This window comes from Monodelphis domestica, chromosome 1 (genome assembly GCF_027887165.1).
Source record: "Monodelphis domestica isolate mMonDom1 chromosome 1, mMonDom1.pri, whole genome shotgun sequence".
NCBI classification, from domain to species: Eukaryota; Metazoa; Chordata; class Mammalia; order Didelphimorphia; family Didelphidae; genus Monodelphis; species Monodelphis domestica.
In genome coordinates this window covers 205,380,030-205,400,849 of record NC_077227.1, presented here as the reverse complement: position 1 = coordinate 205,400,849, position 20,820 = coordinate 205,380,030, and the positions used below count along the sequence as shown (strand labels likewise).

The 20,820-nt window shown below is 38.1% G+C and overlaps 2 protein-coding genes across 6 annotated transcripts in view; one reads left to right on the top strand and one right to left on the bottom strand.

The window, feature by feature from the left end:
- The window catches only part of GANC (glucosidase alpha, neutral C), a 76,164-nt gene extending 72,722 nt beyond the window's left edge, over positions 1 to 3,442 (bottom strand). For 2 of the 4 annotated variants that reach the window (XM_007472415.3, XM_007472416.3), the window contains exon 1: positions 2,912 to 3,442. In XM_007472415.3, the coding sequence (XP_007472477.2) occupies positions 2,912 to 3,045 (134 nt within the window). In that variant the 5' untranslated portion in view covers positions 3,046 to 3,442. Of the gene's footprint in view, positions 1 to 1,047; positions 1,524 to 2,911 lie in introns of those variants that run through there. The other 2 variants (XM_001362707.4, XM_016427541.2) reach the window with 2 other exon arrangements.
- Positions 3,443 to 3,530: 88 nt separating this feature from the next.
- Positions 3,531 to 20,820, top strand: part of TMEM87A (transmembrane protein 87A) — a 39,740-nt gene continuing 22,450 nt past the window's right edge. For both annotated transcript variants that reach the window (XM_056810330.1, XM_056810328.1), the window contains exons 1-8: positions 3,531 to 3,794; positions 5,750 to 5,813; positions 9,734 to 9,825; positions 11,603 to 11,719; positions 13,832 to 13,882; positions 13,969 to 14,013; positions 18,293 to 18,410; positions 19,717 to 19,778. In XM_056810330.1, the coding sequence (XP_056666308.1) occupies positions 3,657 to 3,794; positions 5,750 to 5,813; positions 9,734 to 9,825; positions 11,603 to 11,719; positions 13,832 to 13,882; positions 13,969 to 14,013; positions 18,293 to 18,410; positions 19,717 to 19,778 (687 nt within the window). In that variant the 5' untranslated portion in view covers positions 3,531 to 3,656. The remainder of the gene's footprint in view (positions 3,795 to 5,749; positions 5,814 to 9,733; positions 9,826 to 11,602; positions 11,720 to 13,831; positions 13,883 to 13,968; positions 14,014 to 18,292; positions 18,411 to 19,716; positions 19,779 to 20,820) is intronic.

Here is a 20,820-nt window from a genome sequence, read left to right as displayed (position 1 = left end):
CAAGAGGAAAAAAATGACATAAATGTAATATTTCCAAGTGATAATGCCTAGTAATCTTGATACCTCCCTGAAAAAAAACTGAGAGGAAAACTCTATACATAGGACTTACACTCTGTGAATTCTATAGGAGAAATAAAACTGTGAGCAGAGCTAAGTGCAATTTACTATTGGTCAAGGTATACCACTGCATTAAGGGACTCTGGAGCATCAGAATGATAACTGGAACAAAAGTAAAAAGTATATATATATATATACCCACACCCACACACATATTTTTAAGGTCTTATGTACTTAGCCATGAGGTTATAAAAAAGTACTTTCAAAACAAAACAAAGCTAAGCAGAAAAGTATCTAAGTAAGTTTGTATTAGGTTGAAATAATTATATCCTGCGTAAATTTGCTCATTGATTTATCTATTACAACTGATTCGAGCAGAGGTGTGGTTTAGAATATCTGGAGTCAGCACATTCTCAGTGATTACAAAGGGTCCTGTACTAGAGCCAGAATTTTTAAAAAGTACGGTCTGAAAGAGTGCAGGATATGCACTGGCCTAAAAGATTACCTTCGGGTCTAGTAAGAAACCCTCGGTCCTAGACCACTCTTCACCAAATGCTGCTTTTTATGTCAATGGTTGGAAAACCTTCCGGATCTTATTTTCAGGTCGGAGGAATGAGCTTTAGGAGTAACTACTCTAGAAAAGGGGCATGGGGTTGAACAGGGTAAGCAAAGGACCTAGAAATTTAGGAACTCTACAGTTTTCTAATCCCATCGCTACCAAAGGCAGGTTCGGTGACCTTGAACTAGCCCTGCCCTTCCACTTCCCTTCCCCATTCCCGTCCCATCCTCACTGGACCTCGGCAATCGTAAAGCGTGGAGGATAACAGTCAACTCGTATTACAGTGATGAAAAATAAACGAGAAAAAAATATTCTTGTAAGGAACTAAAGTAAGCTAATCTTTTCAAAAAATGAACATTAGTTAGAGAAACGATCCCTTCTCACTTGCTGTTCTCCCTTCAAGCCTGCAGCGGGAGCCGGGGGCCTTTTACCTGATGGCGTCTTCGCTGCCAGCCGCTTCCATGGCCGCTCTGAAACTCTACGTACCCCGAAGGCTCGGGCTCAGACCCGCTCGGAAGTCCGGCACACCGAGCCAGTCTCCATTGCCTACTGCTGGGGTCGTTTAAATCCACACAAAGGTCTTTAGTCAATTACAGTCCAGACTCCACCTTCCCATAAGCTTCTGGGAAAAAGAAGTCTTGTCAAAATACGAGCCCTCTGAATGACTTTAGGTAAGGAAGGCAGAGGAGGTGAAGACCTCGACTCTTATTTTCAGAGACACCTGGGAGGCGGAGGGGTGGGGGGGAGGAGAAACAGGATTCTCCTTGTCTCAGCTTGCCTGATAGAAAGGGATGCTCGTCACCCCCCTCCTCCCTCGTTTAGGAAGCCGACCAATCAGTCAATAGTGAATTTGGATCTGAGTAGTAGAACTAGATTAGGTCAACAACAAGAGAACAGTTGTTCTCCCCTAGTAAAAAAAAAAAAAATTATTATTATTATTAGTCCAATGACTTTGGAGAAATCATCATTAAAAAAAAAGATGGCAAAAGTTATTTGGCCTCCAGTGAGGATTAAAATGAAATAATGTATAGGAAAGCTTTTTGCACTTAGTAGCTGCGTGACCAATTTGGGCTTACATAAAAATAAAAAGCTCCATCTGATATTGCCATTCTGTACATATTGGATGGGACAAAACATTTATTGTTATTCAGTAGACCCTTGGTGACCATTTTCTTGACGAGGATATTGGAGTGGTTTGCCATTTCCTTCTCTACTGTGTCCCCATTTTAAAAGAAGAGGAACTGAGGCAAAGAGGGGTTAAATGATCAGAGGTCTCTTCTGAATTCAGTTCTTCTTGACACCAGTCCAGGTGCTCTATCCATTGTACCACCTAGCTCCTTGTTCCATCTCATACAAGATAAAATATTAGCAGATGGGTTATCACCACAGGTCCAGGATGTTCATTCAACATAAATGTATTAAGTGCCTCTTGTTAGGGAAAGAAGTTAAACTGTTAATCCCTTTATACTTTAGTATGAATGAATTGTAGTTGGAATTATTGTTCAGTCAGGTCTGTAGTTTTCTTGGCAAAGATACTGGAGTGGTTTACCATTTCCTTTTCCAGAGAATTATGGCAAACAAAAGTTAAGTGCCTTTGCCCATGGTCACATAGCTAAGTGTCTGAAGCTGAATTTGAACTCAAATTTATCTTGACTCCAGGATCAGAGTTCTATCCACTGACTCACCTAGTATTCAAGATGTTCAAGGAGGGCAAGCACCTATGATATGAGGTCTTGCCCAGTCCTATTCAGGGATGCTTATCCACCGTTAGTGACTACCTGTTACTCAGCTCTTACCTGTGACTGCAATAAGCTGTCACATGCTTAGCCACATGTTGGTAAAACCACCTGGCAGGTGTACTAAACCAGTTTGAAGGTAACTCAACATCAGCTAGTTAGTGTGGTATCTATCCAAGTATGTAAAGACTTGGAATAGACAGATGAAAACAACCTGTTCCAATGCCCATACGGGTTCAGTAGAGTCATTATAACTCGGTCAGACATGGAAGACACCAAGGTCATACATTGCATTCAGAGCCATCAGCAATCAACCTGATGTTTGTCTTGCAGCTGAACATCAATGACACTGGAAAAGAGAATTTCTCCAAGGCTAATGATTTTGTGCAACTCTGCCTCACTTAAATCTAATTAAAGAACAAGTCAAGATATCATTCCATGACGCCATTGGTCCTCCTGGAAAAAAAATGAAGGACAAACAACATAACTAGTGTGCCCAGGCACTGTGTACTACATGCCAGAGAAGGGAAGTTTGAACAGTACCAGTGCTTTTTCTTACCAGAGGGCAGACTTTGCTTGGCCACTTTTTAGTTCTTCTTGTCCCACGGAATAACTAAGTTCACCCACATTTGATGTTGGGTTATACGATACTGGAAAGGGGGTGGTGGTGGTGGTGAGTTTTTTAAATCCCATGATCCTCTCTGGGCTTCAGTTTCCTCACCAGTAAAAATGAAGGCATGGGGCTAGCCATGGTCCTGAGCTCTTTCCGATATTCTCTACTATCCTAAGGCCAGCAGGGCCTTTCTTTGAAAAGCTTCCCTCTAAAGACAAGTTTACCCCCCGGGGAGGGGGTGAGGAAGCGCTTTTTAAACTTGAAAGCTATGTAAACGTGAGCTATTAATCATCTCTTAGCCTGGGATGTCTGCCAAGGGTAAGGTAAGGGGAGACGGTAGCTAGGGAAAACTGCAGTACGTTAAAACTCGTCCAACCCTCAAGTCTGGACCAGGAGCCTGGCTTTAGGGGTATTCTGTGTGGAGATTAGGAGTGAGTCAGCTCTCATCCTATGCCTCTAAGGTGGCCCGGGTGGGGGACGGCGCCTGCGCATTACTTCCGCGGCCTCGCGCCTGAATTGGCAGTAAGGTCTGGGTGTCTGGGAGAGGAAGGGTTCGATGACCAGGTCAAAAACAAACACGAGCTCCGCGAGTACCCGGATAATGCCGCCCCCTAGCGCAAGACCGGAAAAAGGTGGTAGGGAGACCGGAAGAAGGTGAAACGCTCTCTGTGGACATACCATTGCCGCGAAGATGGCGGCGGCTGCGTGGCTTCGACTGGTAGCTGTCACTTTTATTCTCGGGACGTTGCCATCCCCGCTTTCTCTTCCCAGCTTGGGGCCAGAACCAGCCACCGCCGAGAGATCCAAGTGGCACGTCCCGGTACACTTGGTGAGCATTCATTTTTGTAGCTACTCTACGCTGATAGTACGGCGGCCGGAGGGGTTCAGTTCGGGGCCTGCGGAGTCAGCCAGTTAGATGGATTGGGATGCTTGGGGTCCCCTCTGTGTCATCTGGCAGGGACCCGGGAACCAAACTCTCTTCCCAAAAGAAAAAGGAGTAATGGTCGGGGGGGGGGGCAGAAGTAATGGGAGCGTCGGAGAGCGGGAGGGAGGAGGCCGGTGGCACCACTCTAGGTAGGAAACAGGTTCCTATCTGGAAAGTAAGGGGAGAGTCGAAGTCAGGGCGTGACTTGGAGGGACCCGCAAACACCTTACTGTTATCTCATCTACTGGGAAGGGCCGCCCTTCTTCCTTCTTATTAGAGGATTTTTCATTAATGGAGTCGTCCGGTCTTGATCTTGTTATTATTTCCTTGTTAAAAGTATTGGGAGTTTAGATGGGAGATAGAAGAAGTAGGGCCTCCTTTTTCGTGGCCTTCTGGTTAAGAATCTTTGCATCCGCCAATAAACTGGACTCTCACTGTGTGGTTGGTTTCGTTTGTTTAGCTTTTCACGTGTTCGTCCTGAATTGAAGTGTGTAATCAGGCCGCATTGAAGCTCATTGAACATAGTTTGCTTTGTGATGACTCTGTATCTTAGCATGGATTTGACTGAATTGGAGAGAATGACACACCTCGTTCTGAAGTTTGGTATCTCTGAGGCATCATCTTATTTTAGAAATTACAGACTACTATGGGATGCCCCTTTTGTGCAGGATGCAAATGTTTAAAAAAATGGATCATGTTGGAAATCAGATAGATTATTTACTTTCTGCGCTCACTGACAGGAGTACACCAAATGTTCTTTGGGTGATGATCATTATAGTCTCTAATTAGGAATTTAACATATTGATTCTGAGGTGCATAGTATTTTATACCTACTAGAGTTGAAGTTATATAACTGTTCATTTTACACTTTAGTAATTCACATATGGCATATTTTGTATTAGAGATGTGTATGCATAGCTCCCTTTTAGATATGCTCTGTGAGGGTACGAATTATGTCTCATTTAAACTTTGAATCTTCTTCAGCTCCTAGCTCTCTGCTTAACACATTATAGGTATTTACCAAGTGTTTTTGGAATTTGAGTTGTAGTTTGTCAGACTCCTTCAGAAAGGAAATGAATGAAATATAAGGAAAGAGTTAGACAACTTTATGTTTATCCATTGTCTTTCCTAGAGTTTCTAGTTCCCATTATATGAAATAAAAAATATGTTTCTGCCACAATTGACAGAAGTTTCCTTAAAAGGAAAGAACTATCTGTTTGTAGGCACCTGGTGTCACAATGGATAGAATCCTGAGCTTTTTTGAGTCAGGAAGACTTGAATTAAAAAAATGGCCACAGATACTTACAGGCATGAGGCCCTGGGGGCAAGTAATTTCAGTTTCTTCAACTGTAAAAGGGGCATTATAAAAGCACCTACATCCCAGGGTTTTTGTGAGGCTAAAATGAGATAATATTTATAAGTTCTTATCATAGTGTCTGGCTCATAGTAAGTGTTTAATAGATGTATTCCCCCTTCTCTTTCCTCTAATAAGGAAAACTAATCTTGGGGTTTTGCAAAATTTAGATTGCTCAATAATGTTCTCCTTTGGGGAAAGTTAAAATTCACTACCAAGTGGTCTGATCCAGTCTAGAGCTCTTGATTTCAATGGTCTAGGAGACTGGGGTGAGGTGGGGTTGAGGTAGCACCAGATTTCCTCTGCTAATGCAGATTGTTACCTCAGAAATTTATGGTCTTAGAGAATTGCTTAGGGCACTGAAAAATTAAATTGGTAACTCCTCTAGTGACACAGAGTCTGTCTTAGAGACAGGACTTGGACCCAGGTGTCCTCTCCTCAGGGCTACTTTTCTAACTACCATACCAGGCTGCCTTTCCTTATTTTTCTACTTTTCTTTTTCCAGGAGAAGAAGAAGTATTTTAGTTTTGGAAAGATCCTCTTCAACAATACCACTATCTTCTTGAAATGTGAGTCCTTAAATATTATCTGCTTTCTGATTTAAAAAATGGTCATATTCAAATGCTTTTGATAATTAAAAAAATTCTAACTTCAGTGCATACTGGAAATATTTTATAAATTCTGAAACTTGGGTCTGTGTGAGCAAATATCAAATTTAGTATTACTCAAATGAATAAACTCAAGCATAGAAAAGGTGGTTTGTTGTGCTGTTTCACCTTGCCTAGGTTAGAAGGTCTGAGCATGTACACATTTAGTAGATAAACTATGGTCTAAACTTGAGAGATTTCAAATAGCTCTTGCCTAAGAATTTTTTTGCTGCCCTTCTTCCCAACACTTAAAATTTTAATTTGTTGATTTAATGCCTCATTCAGTCTGTTTGTTGTGCCGAGTGCTAGATATATCACTACTTTTTACCTTTGTGAATCTGTCAGCTATTGGTTAAGTTCCAGCTCTGAGTATGTGATTGTAGGATCCTAATTCCTGGCCCACACTTATTTATACTGACATTTAGCTCTGAATGCAAGCATTACATGCTTTCTCTCTACAAGGAGGAAAGGATTTTATCCCCTGGGTATTTTGAAGAAGCATTGCCAATAATTTAAAGAGAAAATCTTTTAAAGGATTTTATCCCCTGGGTGTTTTGAAGAGAAAATCTTTTAATGGGGATTATAATTATTCATCATCTTTTGAGGCAATAACTAATACAGTCATATGACATTTTTAGGATTGTTTAAAAATATTTAACAGTAGACCATATTAGGGTTATAAATAACATTATAGCATCCCCAGAGGTTTTAATAAATGAGTTTACTTTAATTTTTTAAGATTATCTATGACATTCCATTAAAGAAAAGCTTATATCCAGTTTTCCAACTCTGCATTTAGAAAGAAACATGGTGGTTGACAGTAGCATATAGAGATAAAGTAAAGAAAACATCTTTCAAATCTGTTTTATTCATCTCTGAATCTTTGTAGAGAGGGCAGATCCTCTTTACTGTACCCCTTCTTTCTGCCCACCCTATCTAGCATGTAATTTCAGAGAAGTACATTAAATGAGTTATGAATGAAATGATTTATAATGAATATGTATTAAGGTTATAGCAGATGAGAATATACTTAATAGAAAAAGTGATAACAAATTTTTCTGATTGGCGATCTTAAAAATGTCTTTTTAATAAATCTCTTCTTGACATGTTAGCATTTAATGAGATTATTGATAACTTTTAGAGTTAGCAGATTTTTCTTCAGAAGGCCCTAGCTAGTAATCAAGTGTTAACTTCACCTTCCTATCTTTTGTAACATGTGTAGATTCCTTTTCCCATTTATTATTTTCATATGTAAATTAAATCTCAACATTATTCAGGCTGTATATTACTTACTTTCATTGTGCTTTTAGAGTTTATGTGGACAATTAATATTTACAACATTTCTGCAGCACTTTTTGTTTACCCTTACATAATTTGTTGTCTTATTTCCATACACCTTTTTAAGGGGTCTATAGAAGTCCATTTGGTTGCTTTTAAGTTTCTCCTAAAGCCATAATATGTAAATCAATTCACTGAGTGGGTTGTCTTTAAGGTATAGTAGATCATTGTCACCAAGGGTTAGTTCAACGTTTCTGTTTTTTTTTCCTTTAATTACCTTGTTCCATACCCCACCTGTAAAGGGGCAGGGAGAGGCTGATAATATCTCTATTCTCACAGGTACCAGGAGAAAGGTACCAAGAACTTGAGTGACTTGGCCAGGTTTCCATGCCCAGCCAGTGACACAACTCGAATGGCACACACAGTCCAAGTTTCTGGACTTGGGGCTGCATTTCTCTGGATTACTAGTTCTCAAACATTGTTTAGTAAAGCCTTAGAGTTCCCTGAGTGGTTCCATGAAAGAATGCAGCCATGTTTTGGCCTTTTCTGTCTTTGTGGCAATGATCATCTCATCTATTCCCTGTTAGCCTGGAATGCCTTGCATCTTTTCTCTCTATCCATATCCTATAGTCATCAATATTTAACTAGTTTTTCTTTCATGAAGACCCTTCAACCCTCAAGTAATTTTTTTTCTTTTTGAACGCATAAAATCTGTGAATATTTATGAAATACTGTGTACTAAGTGGAAGATCCCAAATACTCAGGATACAAAAAAACCCAAAAGCATGGTCCCTGCCCCCAAGGAGCTTAATTTCTAATGTGGGAGACAACACAAATATATATATATAAAGACTCCTGCTTATATAAAAGACTCCTGCAGAAGGTAGGTGTTGAGCTGATTTTTTTTAAACCCTTACCTTCTGTCTTAGAATCAATACTAGGTATTGGTTTTGGTTCCAAGGCAGAAGAGTGGTAAGGGATAGGCAGTTGGGGTTAAATGACTTGTCCAGGATCACACAGCTAGGAAATATCTAAGGCCAGATTTGAACCCAGGATCTCCTCTCTCCAGGCCTGACTCTACTGAGCCACCGAGCTGCCCCTGAGTTAAAAAAAAATTAAACCACAGATCTAACAGTGTTCTTCCCCTTCTCAAAAATCTTCAGAGGCTCCCTTATTCCTTTTGATTAAAATCCCAACTTCTTGGAATGGCATTTAAAGCCCCACAGTCTGGTTGTAAACCTACCCTTACACACTCCTTTCATGTCATTCTTCCCATGCTCCATGTTCTAGACAGACTGGCCTGCTCTTTCTGTCTCTCATCTTTTACAAACAAATAGGCTTCCCTTGCCTGAAATAAATGCCTTCTTCACCTCTTCTCTTTCCTCATTACCCCAGTTGTTTCTGTTCTCTCTCCTCAAGTTATCTGGTCTTTTAAAAATATGTATATTTTTATTTTTCTAAAACCCTTACCCACTGTCTTAGAATCAATACTAAGTATCTATTCCAAGGCAGAAGAATGGTAAGGGATGGACAAATAGGAGTTAAGTGACTTGCCCCGGGTTACCCCTTGAGGAAGTATGTCTGAGGCCTGATTTGAACCCAGAATCCACAGTCCCTAGGCTTGACTCTTTATCCCCTGAGCCTCCTAGCAGCCCCTAGTTATCCAGTCTTGACTACTTGTCTTTTTGCCTCCTGGATCCCTCTGATAGAATGTAGTTATCTGACTGGTTTTTGTTTTTGTAGTGCCTAGCCCAGTGCCTTCTTTGCATATAATGGGTGCTTAATAAATTTTTGTTAGCTTGAATTGGATTTTACTCTTATGAACTTTTATGGTGATTTAATTCATTATATATTTATGGCCCACCTCCCAATCTGGATGAAAAATTTGTTTTTTGAATCTCCTTCAGTACTTTGGACTGTATAGTAGATGACTTGGATTTTGGTTAGTAAATATAATAAATATTAATTAGCCTTGGCAAACATGGCTAAGTGTCTGCTATATCACCTGAATATTCTGTGACGGCATCAGGGATCAGGGAGCTTTTTGGGTATTGAAAAATAGAATATCCAGCCTCTAGAAATTGAAAAGCACTCTAATATAGTAGCACTGCCCTATTAGCCCATACTTTTGGACAATAGCAGTTATATCTGGTTTAAGAAGATGTGTGATTTTTGCTTTTGTTTTTAAAATCCTTATCTTCTGTCTTACAGTCAATAGTAAGTATTGATTCCAAGGCAGAAGAGTGGTAAGGCCTAGGCAGTTGAGGTTAAGAGACTTGCCTGGGGTCATCCAGCTAGGAGGTATCTGAAGTCAATTGTGAACCCAACATCTACCTTTTCTAGGCCTGGCTCTCTATTCCTTGAGCCACCTACCTGCCCCATACTGTATTGTTGTTGTTGTTGTTTTTTTTCTTTTAGCATGTATTTTCTGACTTAGCATGTATCTAGAATGACGATGCTGTTCATTAATATTTTCAGAGTGCCAATGGGATTTATGGCAATTTGAAAGGAGAACAGTTTTGTGTGGGCATTGCCTTTACTTACATACATCTCTTCTTTTATAGTTGAAGGAGAACCTTGTGATCCATCTTTGAGTTTCAATGTGACCTGGTACTTGCGTTACTGTAACTGTTACAATGAAGTCTTCAACTTTGTGGTAAGGGTCATAGAATTATACAGTGATAGAGCTGGCAGTGACCTGAGAGATCCCCTCCTGCAGCCCTTCTCATTTCACAGATGAGGAATCTGAGGTAGAGAAAAATGAAATATTGGCTACTTACTGGTAGAACCAGAAGTAAGACCAAGTATCTTGACTCCCAGTCCAGCACTTTGCCCATTTTTGATGCCCCTCCTCATTTCAAGGTGTGTCTTTTTTACTGCTGTTCCCGATAGACTTGTTAGACCTCATCTTTGTTCCCAGTTCATTCATACAATCTTGGTGGAATACTTCTGCTATTTGTTTTTCCTGAAATTTCTTCTCAAAGATGATTTGACTTTGTCTATAAATAGTAAATACTCCTTGACCATCCCAGTTTGTCAGAAACTGATGACATGATCTCTGCCCTGTGATGTTAAGTCCAAGGCTATGCCCTATTATATAAAATCCTTAGGTTTTGGTGACTAAATTTCTAGATTTGTATAAAATGCTTTTGATCAGCTAGAATATAAATTCAAATTATTTCTTGGATTTTAGGAGAATCAAGATATATATGTGTGTGTTTTGTCACACTTAGAAAAAGTTTCAGGGAGGATTGAAGTGAAGAGGGAAAGATAGATGTTAGAATTTCCAGGATTCTCAATTGGAATAGCATGTCCTTTAATAGATTTCTAAACAAATTTCATTAATTTAGATTCTGTTTATAAGAAATTTAAGGGAAATGGGACAGAGTATGAACTGAAGTTTCTTTAACAAATCATTCATGGATAATAGTGCAAGTTAATATGTAATAAATATTATTTTGAATGACAATGTGATATCTGAGTATTAACGTTCATTAAACAGTTGAAAATTTGGGACTAAAACTTGAGAGAGGTCAGAGCTGGAGAGAGATTTAAGCAAGAACCCTGAGGAGTTCAGAAGGAACTGAGTTTAGGATGAGAAGAATAGAATGCTATGGATAGCTAGAATCCTTTTGTGGTCTCAGCCTGCAAGAAAATATCTTTTTGTCATTTTAAGGCAAGCTAATTCTTGTTTGGGTATTTCACTGTGTTTGGACTTGGAAGTCTTAACTTTCCAAGTCTCTGCATAATTGTTCCCTTTGTGGAACCTTGAAGCTTTTAAATTCTTGATGGTTATTTTTTATTTATTTATTTTTTGAAAACCATTTCTGCCCTAATACCAACTGTAAGACTGAGGGACAAGAACTGTGGAAACAGGGTTACGTGGCTTGCCCAGAATCATATCTAGGAAATGAGTAAGGCCAGATTTGAACCCAAGGCCTTCTGACTCCAGTCCTGGTACTCTATCCACTGTACCACCTACTTGTCCCAAAACTTGGTTATTGTAAAGAAAAGAATCTTGCCATTTTAAAGCCTGAATTGATCACTGTTTACCTTTTTGTTGAAATAATTCTACTTAGAAATAGGACTTGTGGTGTGACCATAGGCAAGTCACTTACCTTCTCTGGACCTTGTTATCTTATCTGTAAAGGAGTAAAAATAATCCTTTGTCTATTTCCCAAGGTTGTTAGATGTTTGGAAAGCATTAAAAACATGTCTTCTTCAGATTGCATAAATATGTTATGATAATAATTTTTTTTAGTTAACTTATCTGAAATCATGTAAATGTCTTGAGATGGAGTAAGCTTTAATATTTTACTCATCCCAAAGTCCGCATTTGTTATTTTCTTAAGACATTTTTATGAAAGGTTAATTTTTCTGCCATAAATATATCTGTTGTTGTTGTTTTTGGTTTGTTTATTTTCTCTTGTCAGGATGAACAAGCAGAAGCTTATTTTGGAAGCACTAAGGAGGAACGAGATGGTTGGCCTGGGTCCTATGAAATGTTACCAAGTTTGTTCCAGAACTACAGTGAACTCTTTAAACCACAGGTAGTATTTAAAACAGAATGGTAAGAAGAGAAGGAGATAATCTTATATTTGTATTGTTTGTGTTCTGGACTTTATTGGGTTATTTTAGAGCATTTTACCAGCAAGGGCAAGTTGGAAGCATGTATTGATGTTTCACAATGAATAACATATCTATCTATCTATCTATCTATCTATCTATCTATCTATCTATCTATCAAAATATCCATATATACACATACACAGAGAGTGCTAGACATACACATATATCTCTCTATAGAGATTACATATTTAAACCCATATCTTGGCAATTGAGATTAAGTGATTTACCCAGGGTCTCATAGCTAGGAAGTGTCTGAGGCCAGAATTGAACCCGAGACTTCCCTTCTCCAGGCCTGGCTTTCTATCCACTGAGCTACCTATAGATACATTTAAAAAAAAGAGGTGAACTATTTTCTTTGTATGTAAATACAGGAAAAAACCCTTAATCTTTAGTTCTTTGGTCATTCCTTTCTAACTGATACTTCACTCCCAGAATCAGGCTTATTGGGTTTAATTACTACTGACCTGAGATTGAAAATTCTTCAGGGGTGTTGCTTGTTTTATAGAATAGAGTTTTTTTTTTCCTTAAACCCTTACCTTCTGTCTTAGAATCAATACTAGGTATTGGTTTTGGTTCCAAGGCAGAAGAGTGGTAAGGGCTAGTCAGTGGGGGTTAAGTGACTTGTCCAGGATCACACAGCTAGGAAGTATCTGAGGCCAGATTTGAACCTAGGACCTCCCATCTCTAGGCCTGGCTTTTAATCACTGAGATACCCAGCTGCCCCCTAAAATAGAGTTTTAAATACGTTTTCTCCCTTTTTTTAAACCACTGAGTCACATTTTTTTTGTTCTGTTCTTAGGAAAATTTCAATCACAAAGGAATATATAAATTTCTTTGGGCAATAAATAGAAAATTGGGCTTTGTCTTAGAAGCTGCCAGTTGCATAGCTTCTGGCACAGAAGATTTGAAACCATTCAGTTAAAAGAACAGGAAGGGTTAGTAGATACCTAAATTTGTGAGATGATAGTGTCGGAATCATGGGATGTGTGAGATAAAAAAGTATTTGAAAGAATGAAAGAGATGCAAAAGAATTAAAATGAAAGTCCCCTGTTAATTTGGATTATAAATCAAAAGATTTTATTATGAAAGCCAAGAGCTTTTCTGTTTACTAGTCAGGCTTACTAACCCTCCATTAGATTTAAAGAAAAAAATATAATTTTTTTTTTTACCTAACCCTATATTAGTAAGAGACTATGGTATGATAGGTGTGTTGGATTTTCTTTAAGAGGATTTGAATTCAAATCCTGCCTTTGCCACTTAATTAGTTTATCTGACCTTACTTAACTTATCTAGCCAAATCTGAACTCTGGCCTTTAGTTTCTTCATTTGTAAAATGAAAGGGTTGCACTAGATGCCTATAAAGGATCCCTTTTGGCTCTAAATCTTTTCCTTCCTTCTTCTCCCACTAAGGTGGCAAGCAATATGGTATAAGTTAAACAAGTGCTCTTGTACAATACATATTTCTATATTTGTCATGTGAAAGAAGACACATATCATGCAAACACTTAGCTACCCCTAGCCCCAGTAGGTTTTAATATAATTTTCTGAATTCTAGACAAGTTTTTAAAAATTAATTTATTTAGAATATTTTTCCATGGTTACATGATTCATGTTTTTTTCCCTCCTCATTTTCCTCCCCCCTCCCTGAACTGATAAGCAATTCCACTGTGTTATACATGTATCATTGTTCAAAACCCATTTCCATATTATTAATATTTGTAATAGAGTGATCATTTAAAGTCAAAATCCCCAATCATATACCCATTGAACCACATGATCAATCATATGTTTTTCTTCTACATTTCTGCTCCCACAGTTCTTTCTCTGGATGTGGACAAGTTTTTTTTTTTTTACTTGTATATATATCTATATATAAAATATATGTATATGGGATGCTTTTGTTTGTCAGTACTACCATGCTACATTTGAAGTTAGAATTGTCTCTCCACAAGAGTTTCTGTTGTAGGTTGATAAACCATGTTTTCTTGAATTGTTAAAGGCTTTTTGATAATTCTGCTTAAACTTTTTTGTAGAGTTTTTCTGGAGATTTTGTTCATCCAGTGGTACTATCGGGAGGAAAACAGGTAATTGTTTTTCTTTAGTTCTAAATCTCTGAAGGCAAAGCAAATGTTTTGCAATTTTAATCCATCATGTTTTTATCTTTTTATAGACTAGGTACAATGGAACAAACCATACAGCTGTTGTAGAGAAGCTTGTAAGTATGTTTGTGATGGACTTTGAATTCTGAACTTCATCTATTTTATTTTATTCTCTCTCTCTCTCTCTCTCTCTCTCTCTCTCTCTCTCTCTCTCTCTCTCTCTCTCTCTCTCTCTCTCTCTCTCTCTCATCCTCTCACTTTCTCACTATTTAAAAACCCTTACTTTTTTGTCTTCGAATCAATATTGGTTCTCCGGTACAAGTGCAGTAAAGACTAGGCAATTGAGGTTAAATGGCTTGCCCAAAGTCACACAACTAGAAGCCTCTGAGGCCAAATTTGAACCCAGCACTTCCTGTCTCTAGGCCTAGCTTTCTATCCACTGAACCATCTTGTTGCCCCTTGACAGATTCTTGAATTTGGTTTGTAACAAGAAACTAAAGAGAACCACAGTCCTTGCTGTGATATGGAAGAAAATTTGGAAAATTGATTTTTGATGTGGCCCCAAATCAATAGTAACATGTTTTACCCTCATATTACTACCTTATTGTAGAATCTCAAGAATCTTTTCCAGGCTGGTCAGATATATGCAACACAAAAGGCCACCAATTAAGAATTCAGAATAAAAAATAAGATAAAATGGTCATGTTCTTAGATTAGTTTAACAAAAGCCTTTATTTTAGGGTTCTTAGATTTAAAGGCCTGTCATTTTGGTCTTGGTTTCAGATAGTTGAAAATAAAGCAGGAACACATTCTTGAAGTTTAGCTTAAGACTTGATCTGTCCCAAGGTCATCAAATCTGAATAGATGATAGTTTTACTATCATTCACAAGCAATATTTAGTGGTCATGTGAGGCTCTAGAGCCCTCTGGCTTTTGCTTTAAGGAGCATTTTGCTTTCCATAAAATAGCATATTTGTCTTAAGTGGATCACAATCACCATTGTGTGCTAGTTGATGTTTGCTGTATTGATTAGAATGACTTTTTACAAGGATCTTCATGTATCCAGAGGCTGAGTTGGTTTTAATGTTAAATTATATTCCATAAAGTACTCAAAAAAGACTCGTGAAAAAAACATGAGTTTTCAGGAAGAATTTACTAGAGATATTCCTTTTGAACTATTGTAGTTTTGTGTGGATTTCAGTTAGAATGGGATATATGGGTTTTTTGTTTTTTGTTTTTAATTTTATTTAGTCAATTTAGAACATTTTTCCTTGGTTACAAGAATCATATTCTTTCCCTCCCCTACCCCCAGTCCTTCTTGTAGCCAAAGCACAATTGCACTGGGTTTTACATGTGTCCTTGATCAAAACCTATTTCCATGTTATTAATATTTGCACTAAGGTGATCATTTAGAGTTTATATCCCCAATCATATCCCCATCAAACCATGTGATCAAGCAGTTGTTTTTCTTCTGTGTTTCTACTCCTACAGTTTTTCCTCTGAATGTGGATAGTGTTCTTTCTCATAAGTCCCTCAGAATTGTTCAGGGTCACTGCATTGCTACTAATGGAGAAGTCCATTACATTGGATTGTACCACAGTGTATCAGTCTCTGTGTACAATGTTCTCCTGGTTCTGCTCCTTTCACTCTGCATCAGTTCCTGGAGGTCGTTGCAATCCCTATGGAATTCCTCCACTTTATTATTCCTTTGAGCACAATAGTATTCCATCACCAACATATACCATAATTTGTTCAGCCATTCTCCAATTGAAGGGCATCCCCTCATTTTCCAATTTTTGGCCACCACAAAGAGTGCAGCTATGAATATTCATGTACAAGTTTTTTTTTTCCTTATTATCTCTTTGGGATACAAACCCAGCAGTGCTATGGCTGGATCAAAGGACAGATAGTCCTTTAGCACCCTTTGGGCATAGTTCCAAATTGCCCTCCAGAATGGTTGGATCAATTCGCAACTCTACCAGCAATGCATTAATGTCCCAACTTTGTCTCATCCCTTCCAACATAGAATGGGATATATGTTGAAGGTTATAATATATCCATTCATCAATGTGGGGGGAAAACCTTTCAGTTTTAGAAAGTGGTTTAAACCTTTGACATAGTCAATGACTTTGTCCAGGGTCACACACACAGTCACAATTTTGGAGGTGGGATTTGAACCCATGTTCTCCTGATTCTTAGTACAGAGTGGTAATTACTAGGCTACATTGCCTGTCAAACTTAGAGGTATTAGAAACAAACTGCCCCTGGTGTGGTATATTGCAGACACTTTGTAAATGCTTATTGATTGAGTGAGTGGCCTGTAAAAATCACGTGCTTATCTCCACCTGGAATCATGAATACAGTTCTTATTGTCATATCTAAGAAAGGACTGAAAGGATCGTTCTAGAGTCATAGTTTTCTTTTTTTTTTAATCTTTATCTTCCATCTTAGAACTGATATTAAGTTTTGGTTTTAATACAGAAAAGTAGTAAGGATTATGCAATTGGGGTTAAGTGACTTACTCAGGAACCCATAGCTAGGAATAGAGCCTAGTGTTTTAGGAAATCAGTCAGCTGGTTGCCTTTTATTTGAGTGCTACTATGAGCCTAAGTACTAAGTACTGGGGATATAAAAGCAAAAGCCAATCACTGCTCTCCAGGACCTCACTGTCTAATTCAAACAACAACATGCAAACCATTATGTTTAAATAAGATATAGCATCAATTAGACACTGGCAATAAGGGGATTGGAAGAGACTGCTTGGAGAAGACTGCAATTTAGATAAGACTTCAAGGAAGCCAGGAAAAACTAGGAGGTAGATATGAGGAGGAAGAGAATTTCAGACCTGGAGAAGAGTAAGTGTGAAAATGTCTGCAGTGAGGAAAGGAATGTCTTGTTCCCATAATAGCAAAGGAGCCATAGGCATTGGATGACAGTACTTTGTTGGGGAATAAGGTGTAGAAAGATTGGAAAGATAGGAAGGGGCCAAGTTATGGAGGGCTTTAAATGCCAAACAGAGGGGAGCAACTAGGTGGCTCTGGATTGAGAGCCAGGCCTAGAGATGGGAGGCCTTGGGATTCAAATAAGGCCTCGGACACTTCTAGCTATTTGACCCTGGGCAAGACACTTAACCTCTATTGTCTAGCCCTTACTCTTCTTCCTTAGAACTGATACCCAGTATTGAGTCTAACATGGAAGGTAAGGGTTAGAAAGAAAAAAAACCAAAGAGAGGATTTTATGTTTGATCCTAAAGATAATAGGTAGTCAGTCACTGGAGTTGATCTAGCATGGTCAGACTCACACTTTGGGAAGATCCATTTGATAACTGACTGGATTGAGAGACTTGAGAAGTAGAGGTCTCTCTGAGGAAGACCAACCACAGGTTATTGCAGTTGTCTTGGAGTGAGGTGATCAGGACCTGGATCAGGGTGGCGGCTGTATCAGAAGAGATGAGAGCATAAGGGAGAGATCCTAGGAAAGTAGAAAAAATAGAACTTGGAAGCCAATTGGATATGAGACATGAGAGAGGAGTCAAGGATGATATCTAGTATTGGCTTGGATGACTGGGAGGATGATGGCACTCTTGACAGTAATAGGGAAGCTAGGAAGAGGGGGACAGTTTTAGGGGAAAAGTAATGAGTGCAGCCTTGGACATGTTGAGTTTAAGATCCATTTTGAAATGTGTAAAATAGGCAGTTGGAGGGATGAGATTGGAGGTTAGGAAGAAGGTTAGAATCAACAAATACATTTGAGAATCATCTGCATAGAGATTCCATCAGATGTGAAATAGTATAGAAGGTGAAGAGGGCCCAAGAGAGAACTTTAAGGGATGGCCATGGTTAGTCTGCATGATCTCAATGAAGATTTAGCAAAGGAGACTGAGGAAGAGTGGCCAGAAGGTAAACTAGGAGAGAGAGCAGTGGCACCAAAACCTTCATAGAAGAGAATTTCAAGAAGAAGGTGATTGACAATGTTAGAAGAATTCAAGAAAGATGAATATTGAGAAAATTTTTGGCAATTAGATCTTTAGTAACTGAAGAGAGAGCATTATGAATTTTATAATTTATTCCATTTAATGCTTTTGATTTTCTTTGTCTCTTGTAATAGAGATTTATCAAATATCTACTTTTATCTGGTTCTATGCTAAAACAGTTTTAAGAAAACTTACTACAAGAGTTATTTAAATTTTTAAAAATCATTTTGAAAGCAGTATTTTATTTTGTGTGTGTTTGTATGTTTAATTCAGGCATTCATGAAATTTAACAAAATTTCAACAGAGTGAAGGAATTTGTCCCCTGTCTCTCTGCAGGCTTTAGGAATAGAATTTAAGGATTTATGGGTAGCTTGTTGCTCTCAATTTCTCTCAGACTTGAAGAATGTTTTTTTCCCCCTTCAGGCAACGAATGGTGCTATTAAAACTTGGCAAGATGGGCCTTATATCTTCATTGTTCAGATTGGGATTTCATACTCAAAGGACTCTTTGAAAGATGTGCCACAAAATCAACTTTTTACCAGTAAGTTTTTCATGTCTTTATATGCTTTGATATGAATATTTAATTATCATGTTTAGTATTTGAGTAACTTAGTGTGTGCATCATTTAATTGCTGTGAGGAATGGAATAGACCATCTCTTTTATGTATAGTTATTTTTTATCTTTATCCTTGTAATGTAAATGTTAAAATTAAAGAGTTGGACTAAAATACAAGAGAAATGTGGTTGCCAAAATTAATTACTCAAGTCAGAATGACTTTTATGGTAGTTTATTTACAAAAGGAGAAAGAGTAAAAGTAGTGAAGTGAAAAAGAAGGTAGATAATTACTCCAGCCCAGTCAGAACCAGGCAGGGCTTCAGAGGCCCCATCAAAGGTGGGGCCCAGAGGTAAATGAAACAAGGGTTCTAGCCATGAGGGCTCCTCCAAGAAGAGGTACTCCAGAAAAGCCAGGAAAAGGGAGTCAGCCTTTCTCACTCACCCATGCAGTAGTTCTAATTGTCCCAAGCCAGACCTCCTTCAAGGCCAAGCTCAAAGGAGAAAAGACTGGTCACAGGAAGTTACCACCATTTTAAAAGACAGTTCTTTGCATCACTTCCTGTGCCTTTCGTCTGCTTTTACATGGACCAATGGCAGCTTTAACTTTGCTTCGGACTGACCAGGGGGCAGTCAGTTGCTTTAGATTTGTCATTCGCTAGCACACATGGGTCATAGACACCCCCCCCTCCACACACACACTTAGGGTTTAAGTGGGGGTGTATACATTCCTGGTGGCTAAAATCTGAAGCATAAATAGGGGAGAGTTAATTCCATCTTCACAGTAAAGAAGTTTTGCATTTTAGTAAAGAGCAAGGGAAAAATAAGTTTGCAACATTCATGAAACTATGACATTGCATTTATTAGTTGTGAAAGATGTAAGACTTAACATCTAGCTCATCACCACAGCTGTGTGAAATTCCTGTGAAGAGATGCTCCTCTGTTCCCAAGAGTATTAATTTTAGAGGTGCTATCTTATTTTTCTTCTTTTTAAATCTCAATAGTCTGGTGTCTTAACTCATCATGGATAATTTTCACTAGATTTCTACGTAGGGAAATTTGCTTCTTTTTAAAAGGGAGAGGATGAAAACATACCTTGGAATGGTGTTCTTAGTTACAGGGGATATAAAATGATTACTAGCAGTTATGGGCACTGACTTAAATTAATTAGATCAAAGTAAATGGTTAATCTAAGAGTTAATTTGTAAGAGTTAATCTACTTCTGTTATGATAATATTAAAAGTTGATATTGTTAGATTTTCCTTCTTTAATACTTTTTTTTTTCTTTTGTCAGTGACGGTGGAAGTGAAGGGTCCCTATGAATACCTCTCTCTTGCAGAGTATCCCCTCATGATTGTAAGTAAAGTTATATTCTTTAACCCCTGGATAGAATGAATTAACTTAGCCTGAAAATTTGTCAGATATGTGGAATATTGTTTCACAAATTGAAGGCAGATACCATAATATCCTAGGAGATGTTGTTTCTGGTGCTGACTTTGCTTCCTATTAGTTAGGTGACTTTGAGCAAGTCCTTTAAATTTGGTTCAGTGAGCTTCTGCTCTGAGTTAAACTAGGTAGTTTTTTTTTTTTAAACCTATGATGATATGACCAGATTCTGTTTTCTATGCAAACATCATTTAGATAAGCCATCACCCCGATCTAGTTTTCCTATAATTCTATTTTATTTCTTTTCAGTTCCAAATTCTCTTTTTCCTATCCATTGAGGAAGCAAGAAAAACAAAGCCTATTATAAATATGTATAATCAAGGAAAACAGATTCCTGCATTAGCCATGTCCTTGGCTTCTTTCTCCATAAATGCTTCACTTTCCACTCTTGAGTCCATCACCTTTCAATTTGATGGTGGGCAGCATGTTTCATCCTAAGTCATTGGGAACTGCAATTGGTTCTCTTGGTTTAATCAGAGTCCCTAAATATTTTTTAAAAATCCTTATTTTCTGTCTTAGTAGCAATTCTTAAGTCAAGTGCAAGTGCAAGATCTAGGCAGTTGAAGTTAAATCACAGGGTCACATCACTAGGAAGTGTCTGCGATCATATTTGAACATAGGTCCTCCCCACTCCAGACCTGGCTTTCTACCCACTGTGCTACCTAGCTGCCCCAGAGTTCCTAAATCTTTCACTTTATAGCATTACTGTTATTATATAAATTATTCCCCTGGTTCTGTTCACTTTTCATTAGTTCTTACTAGTCTCCCCAGGTTTTTCTCTTCTTTTTTTAAAGAATAGTTTATTTTCCAAGTTGCACATAATATTTTTAAACATACATTTTCCAAAATCATGAGATCTAAATTGTCTCCCTCTCTTTCTTCACTTCCTGAGATGGTAAACTATTTGATCTGGGTTATATATGTGTTATGCAAAATATTTTCACATTGGTCA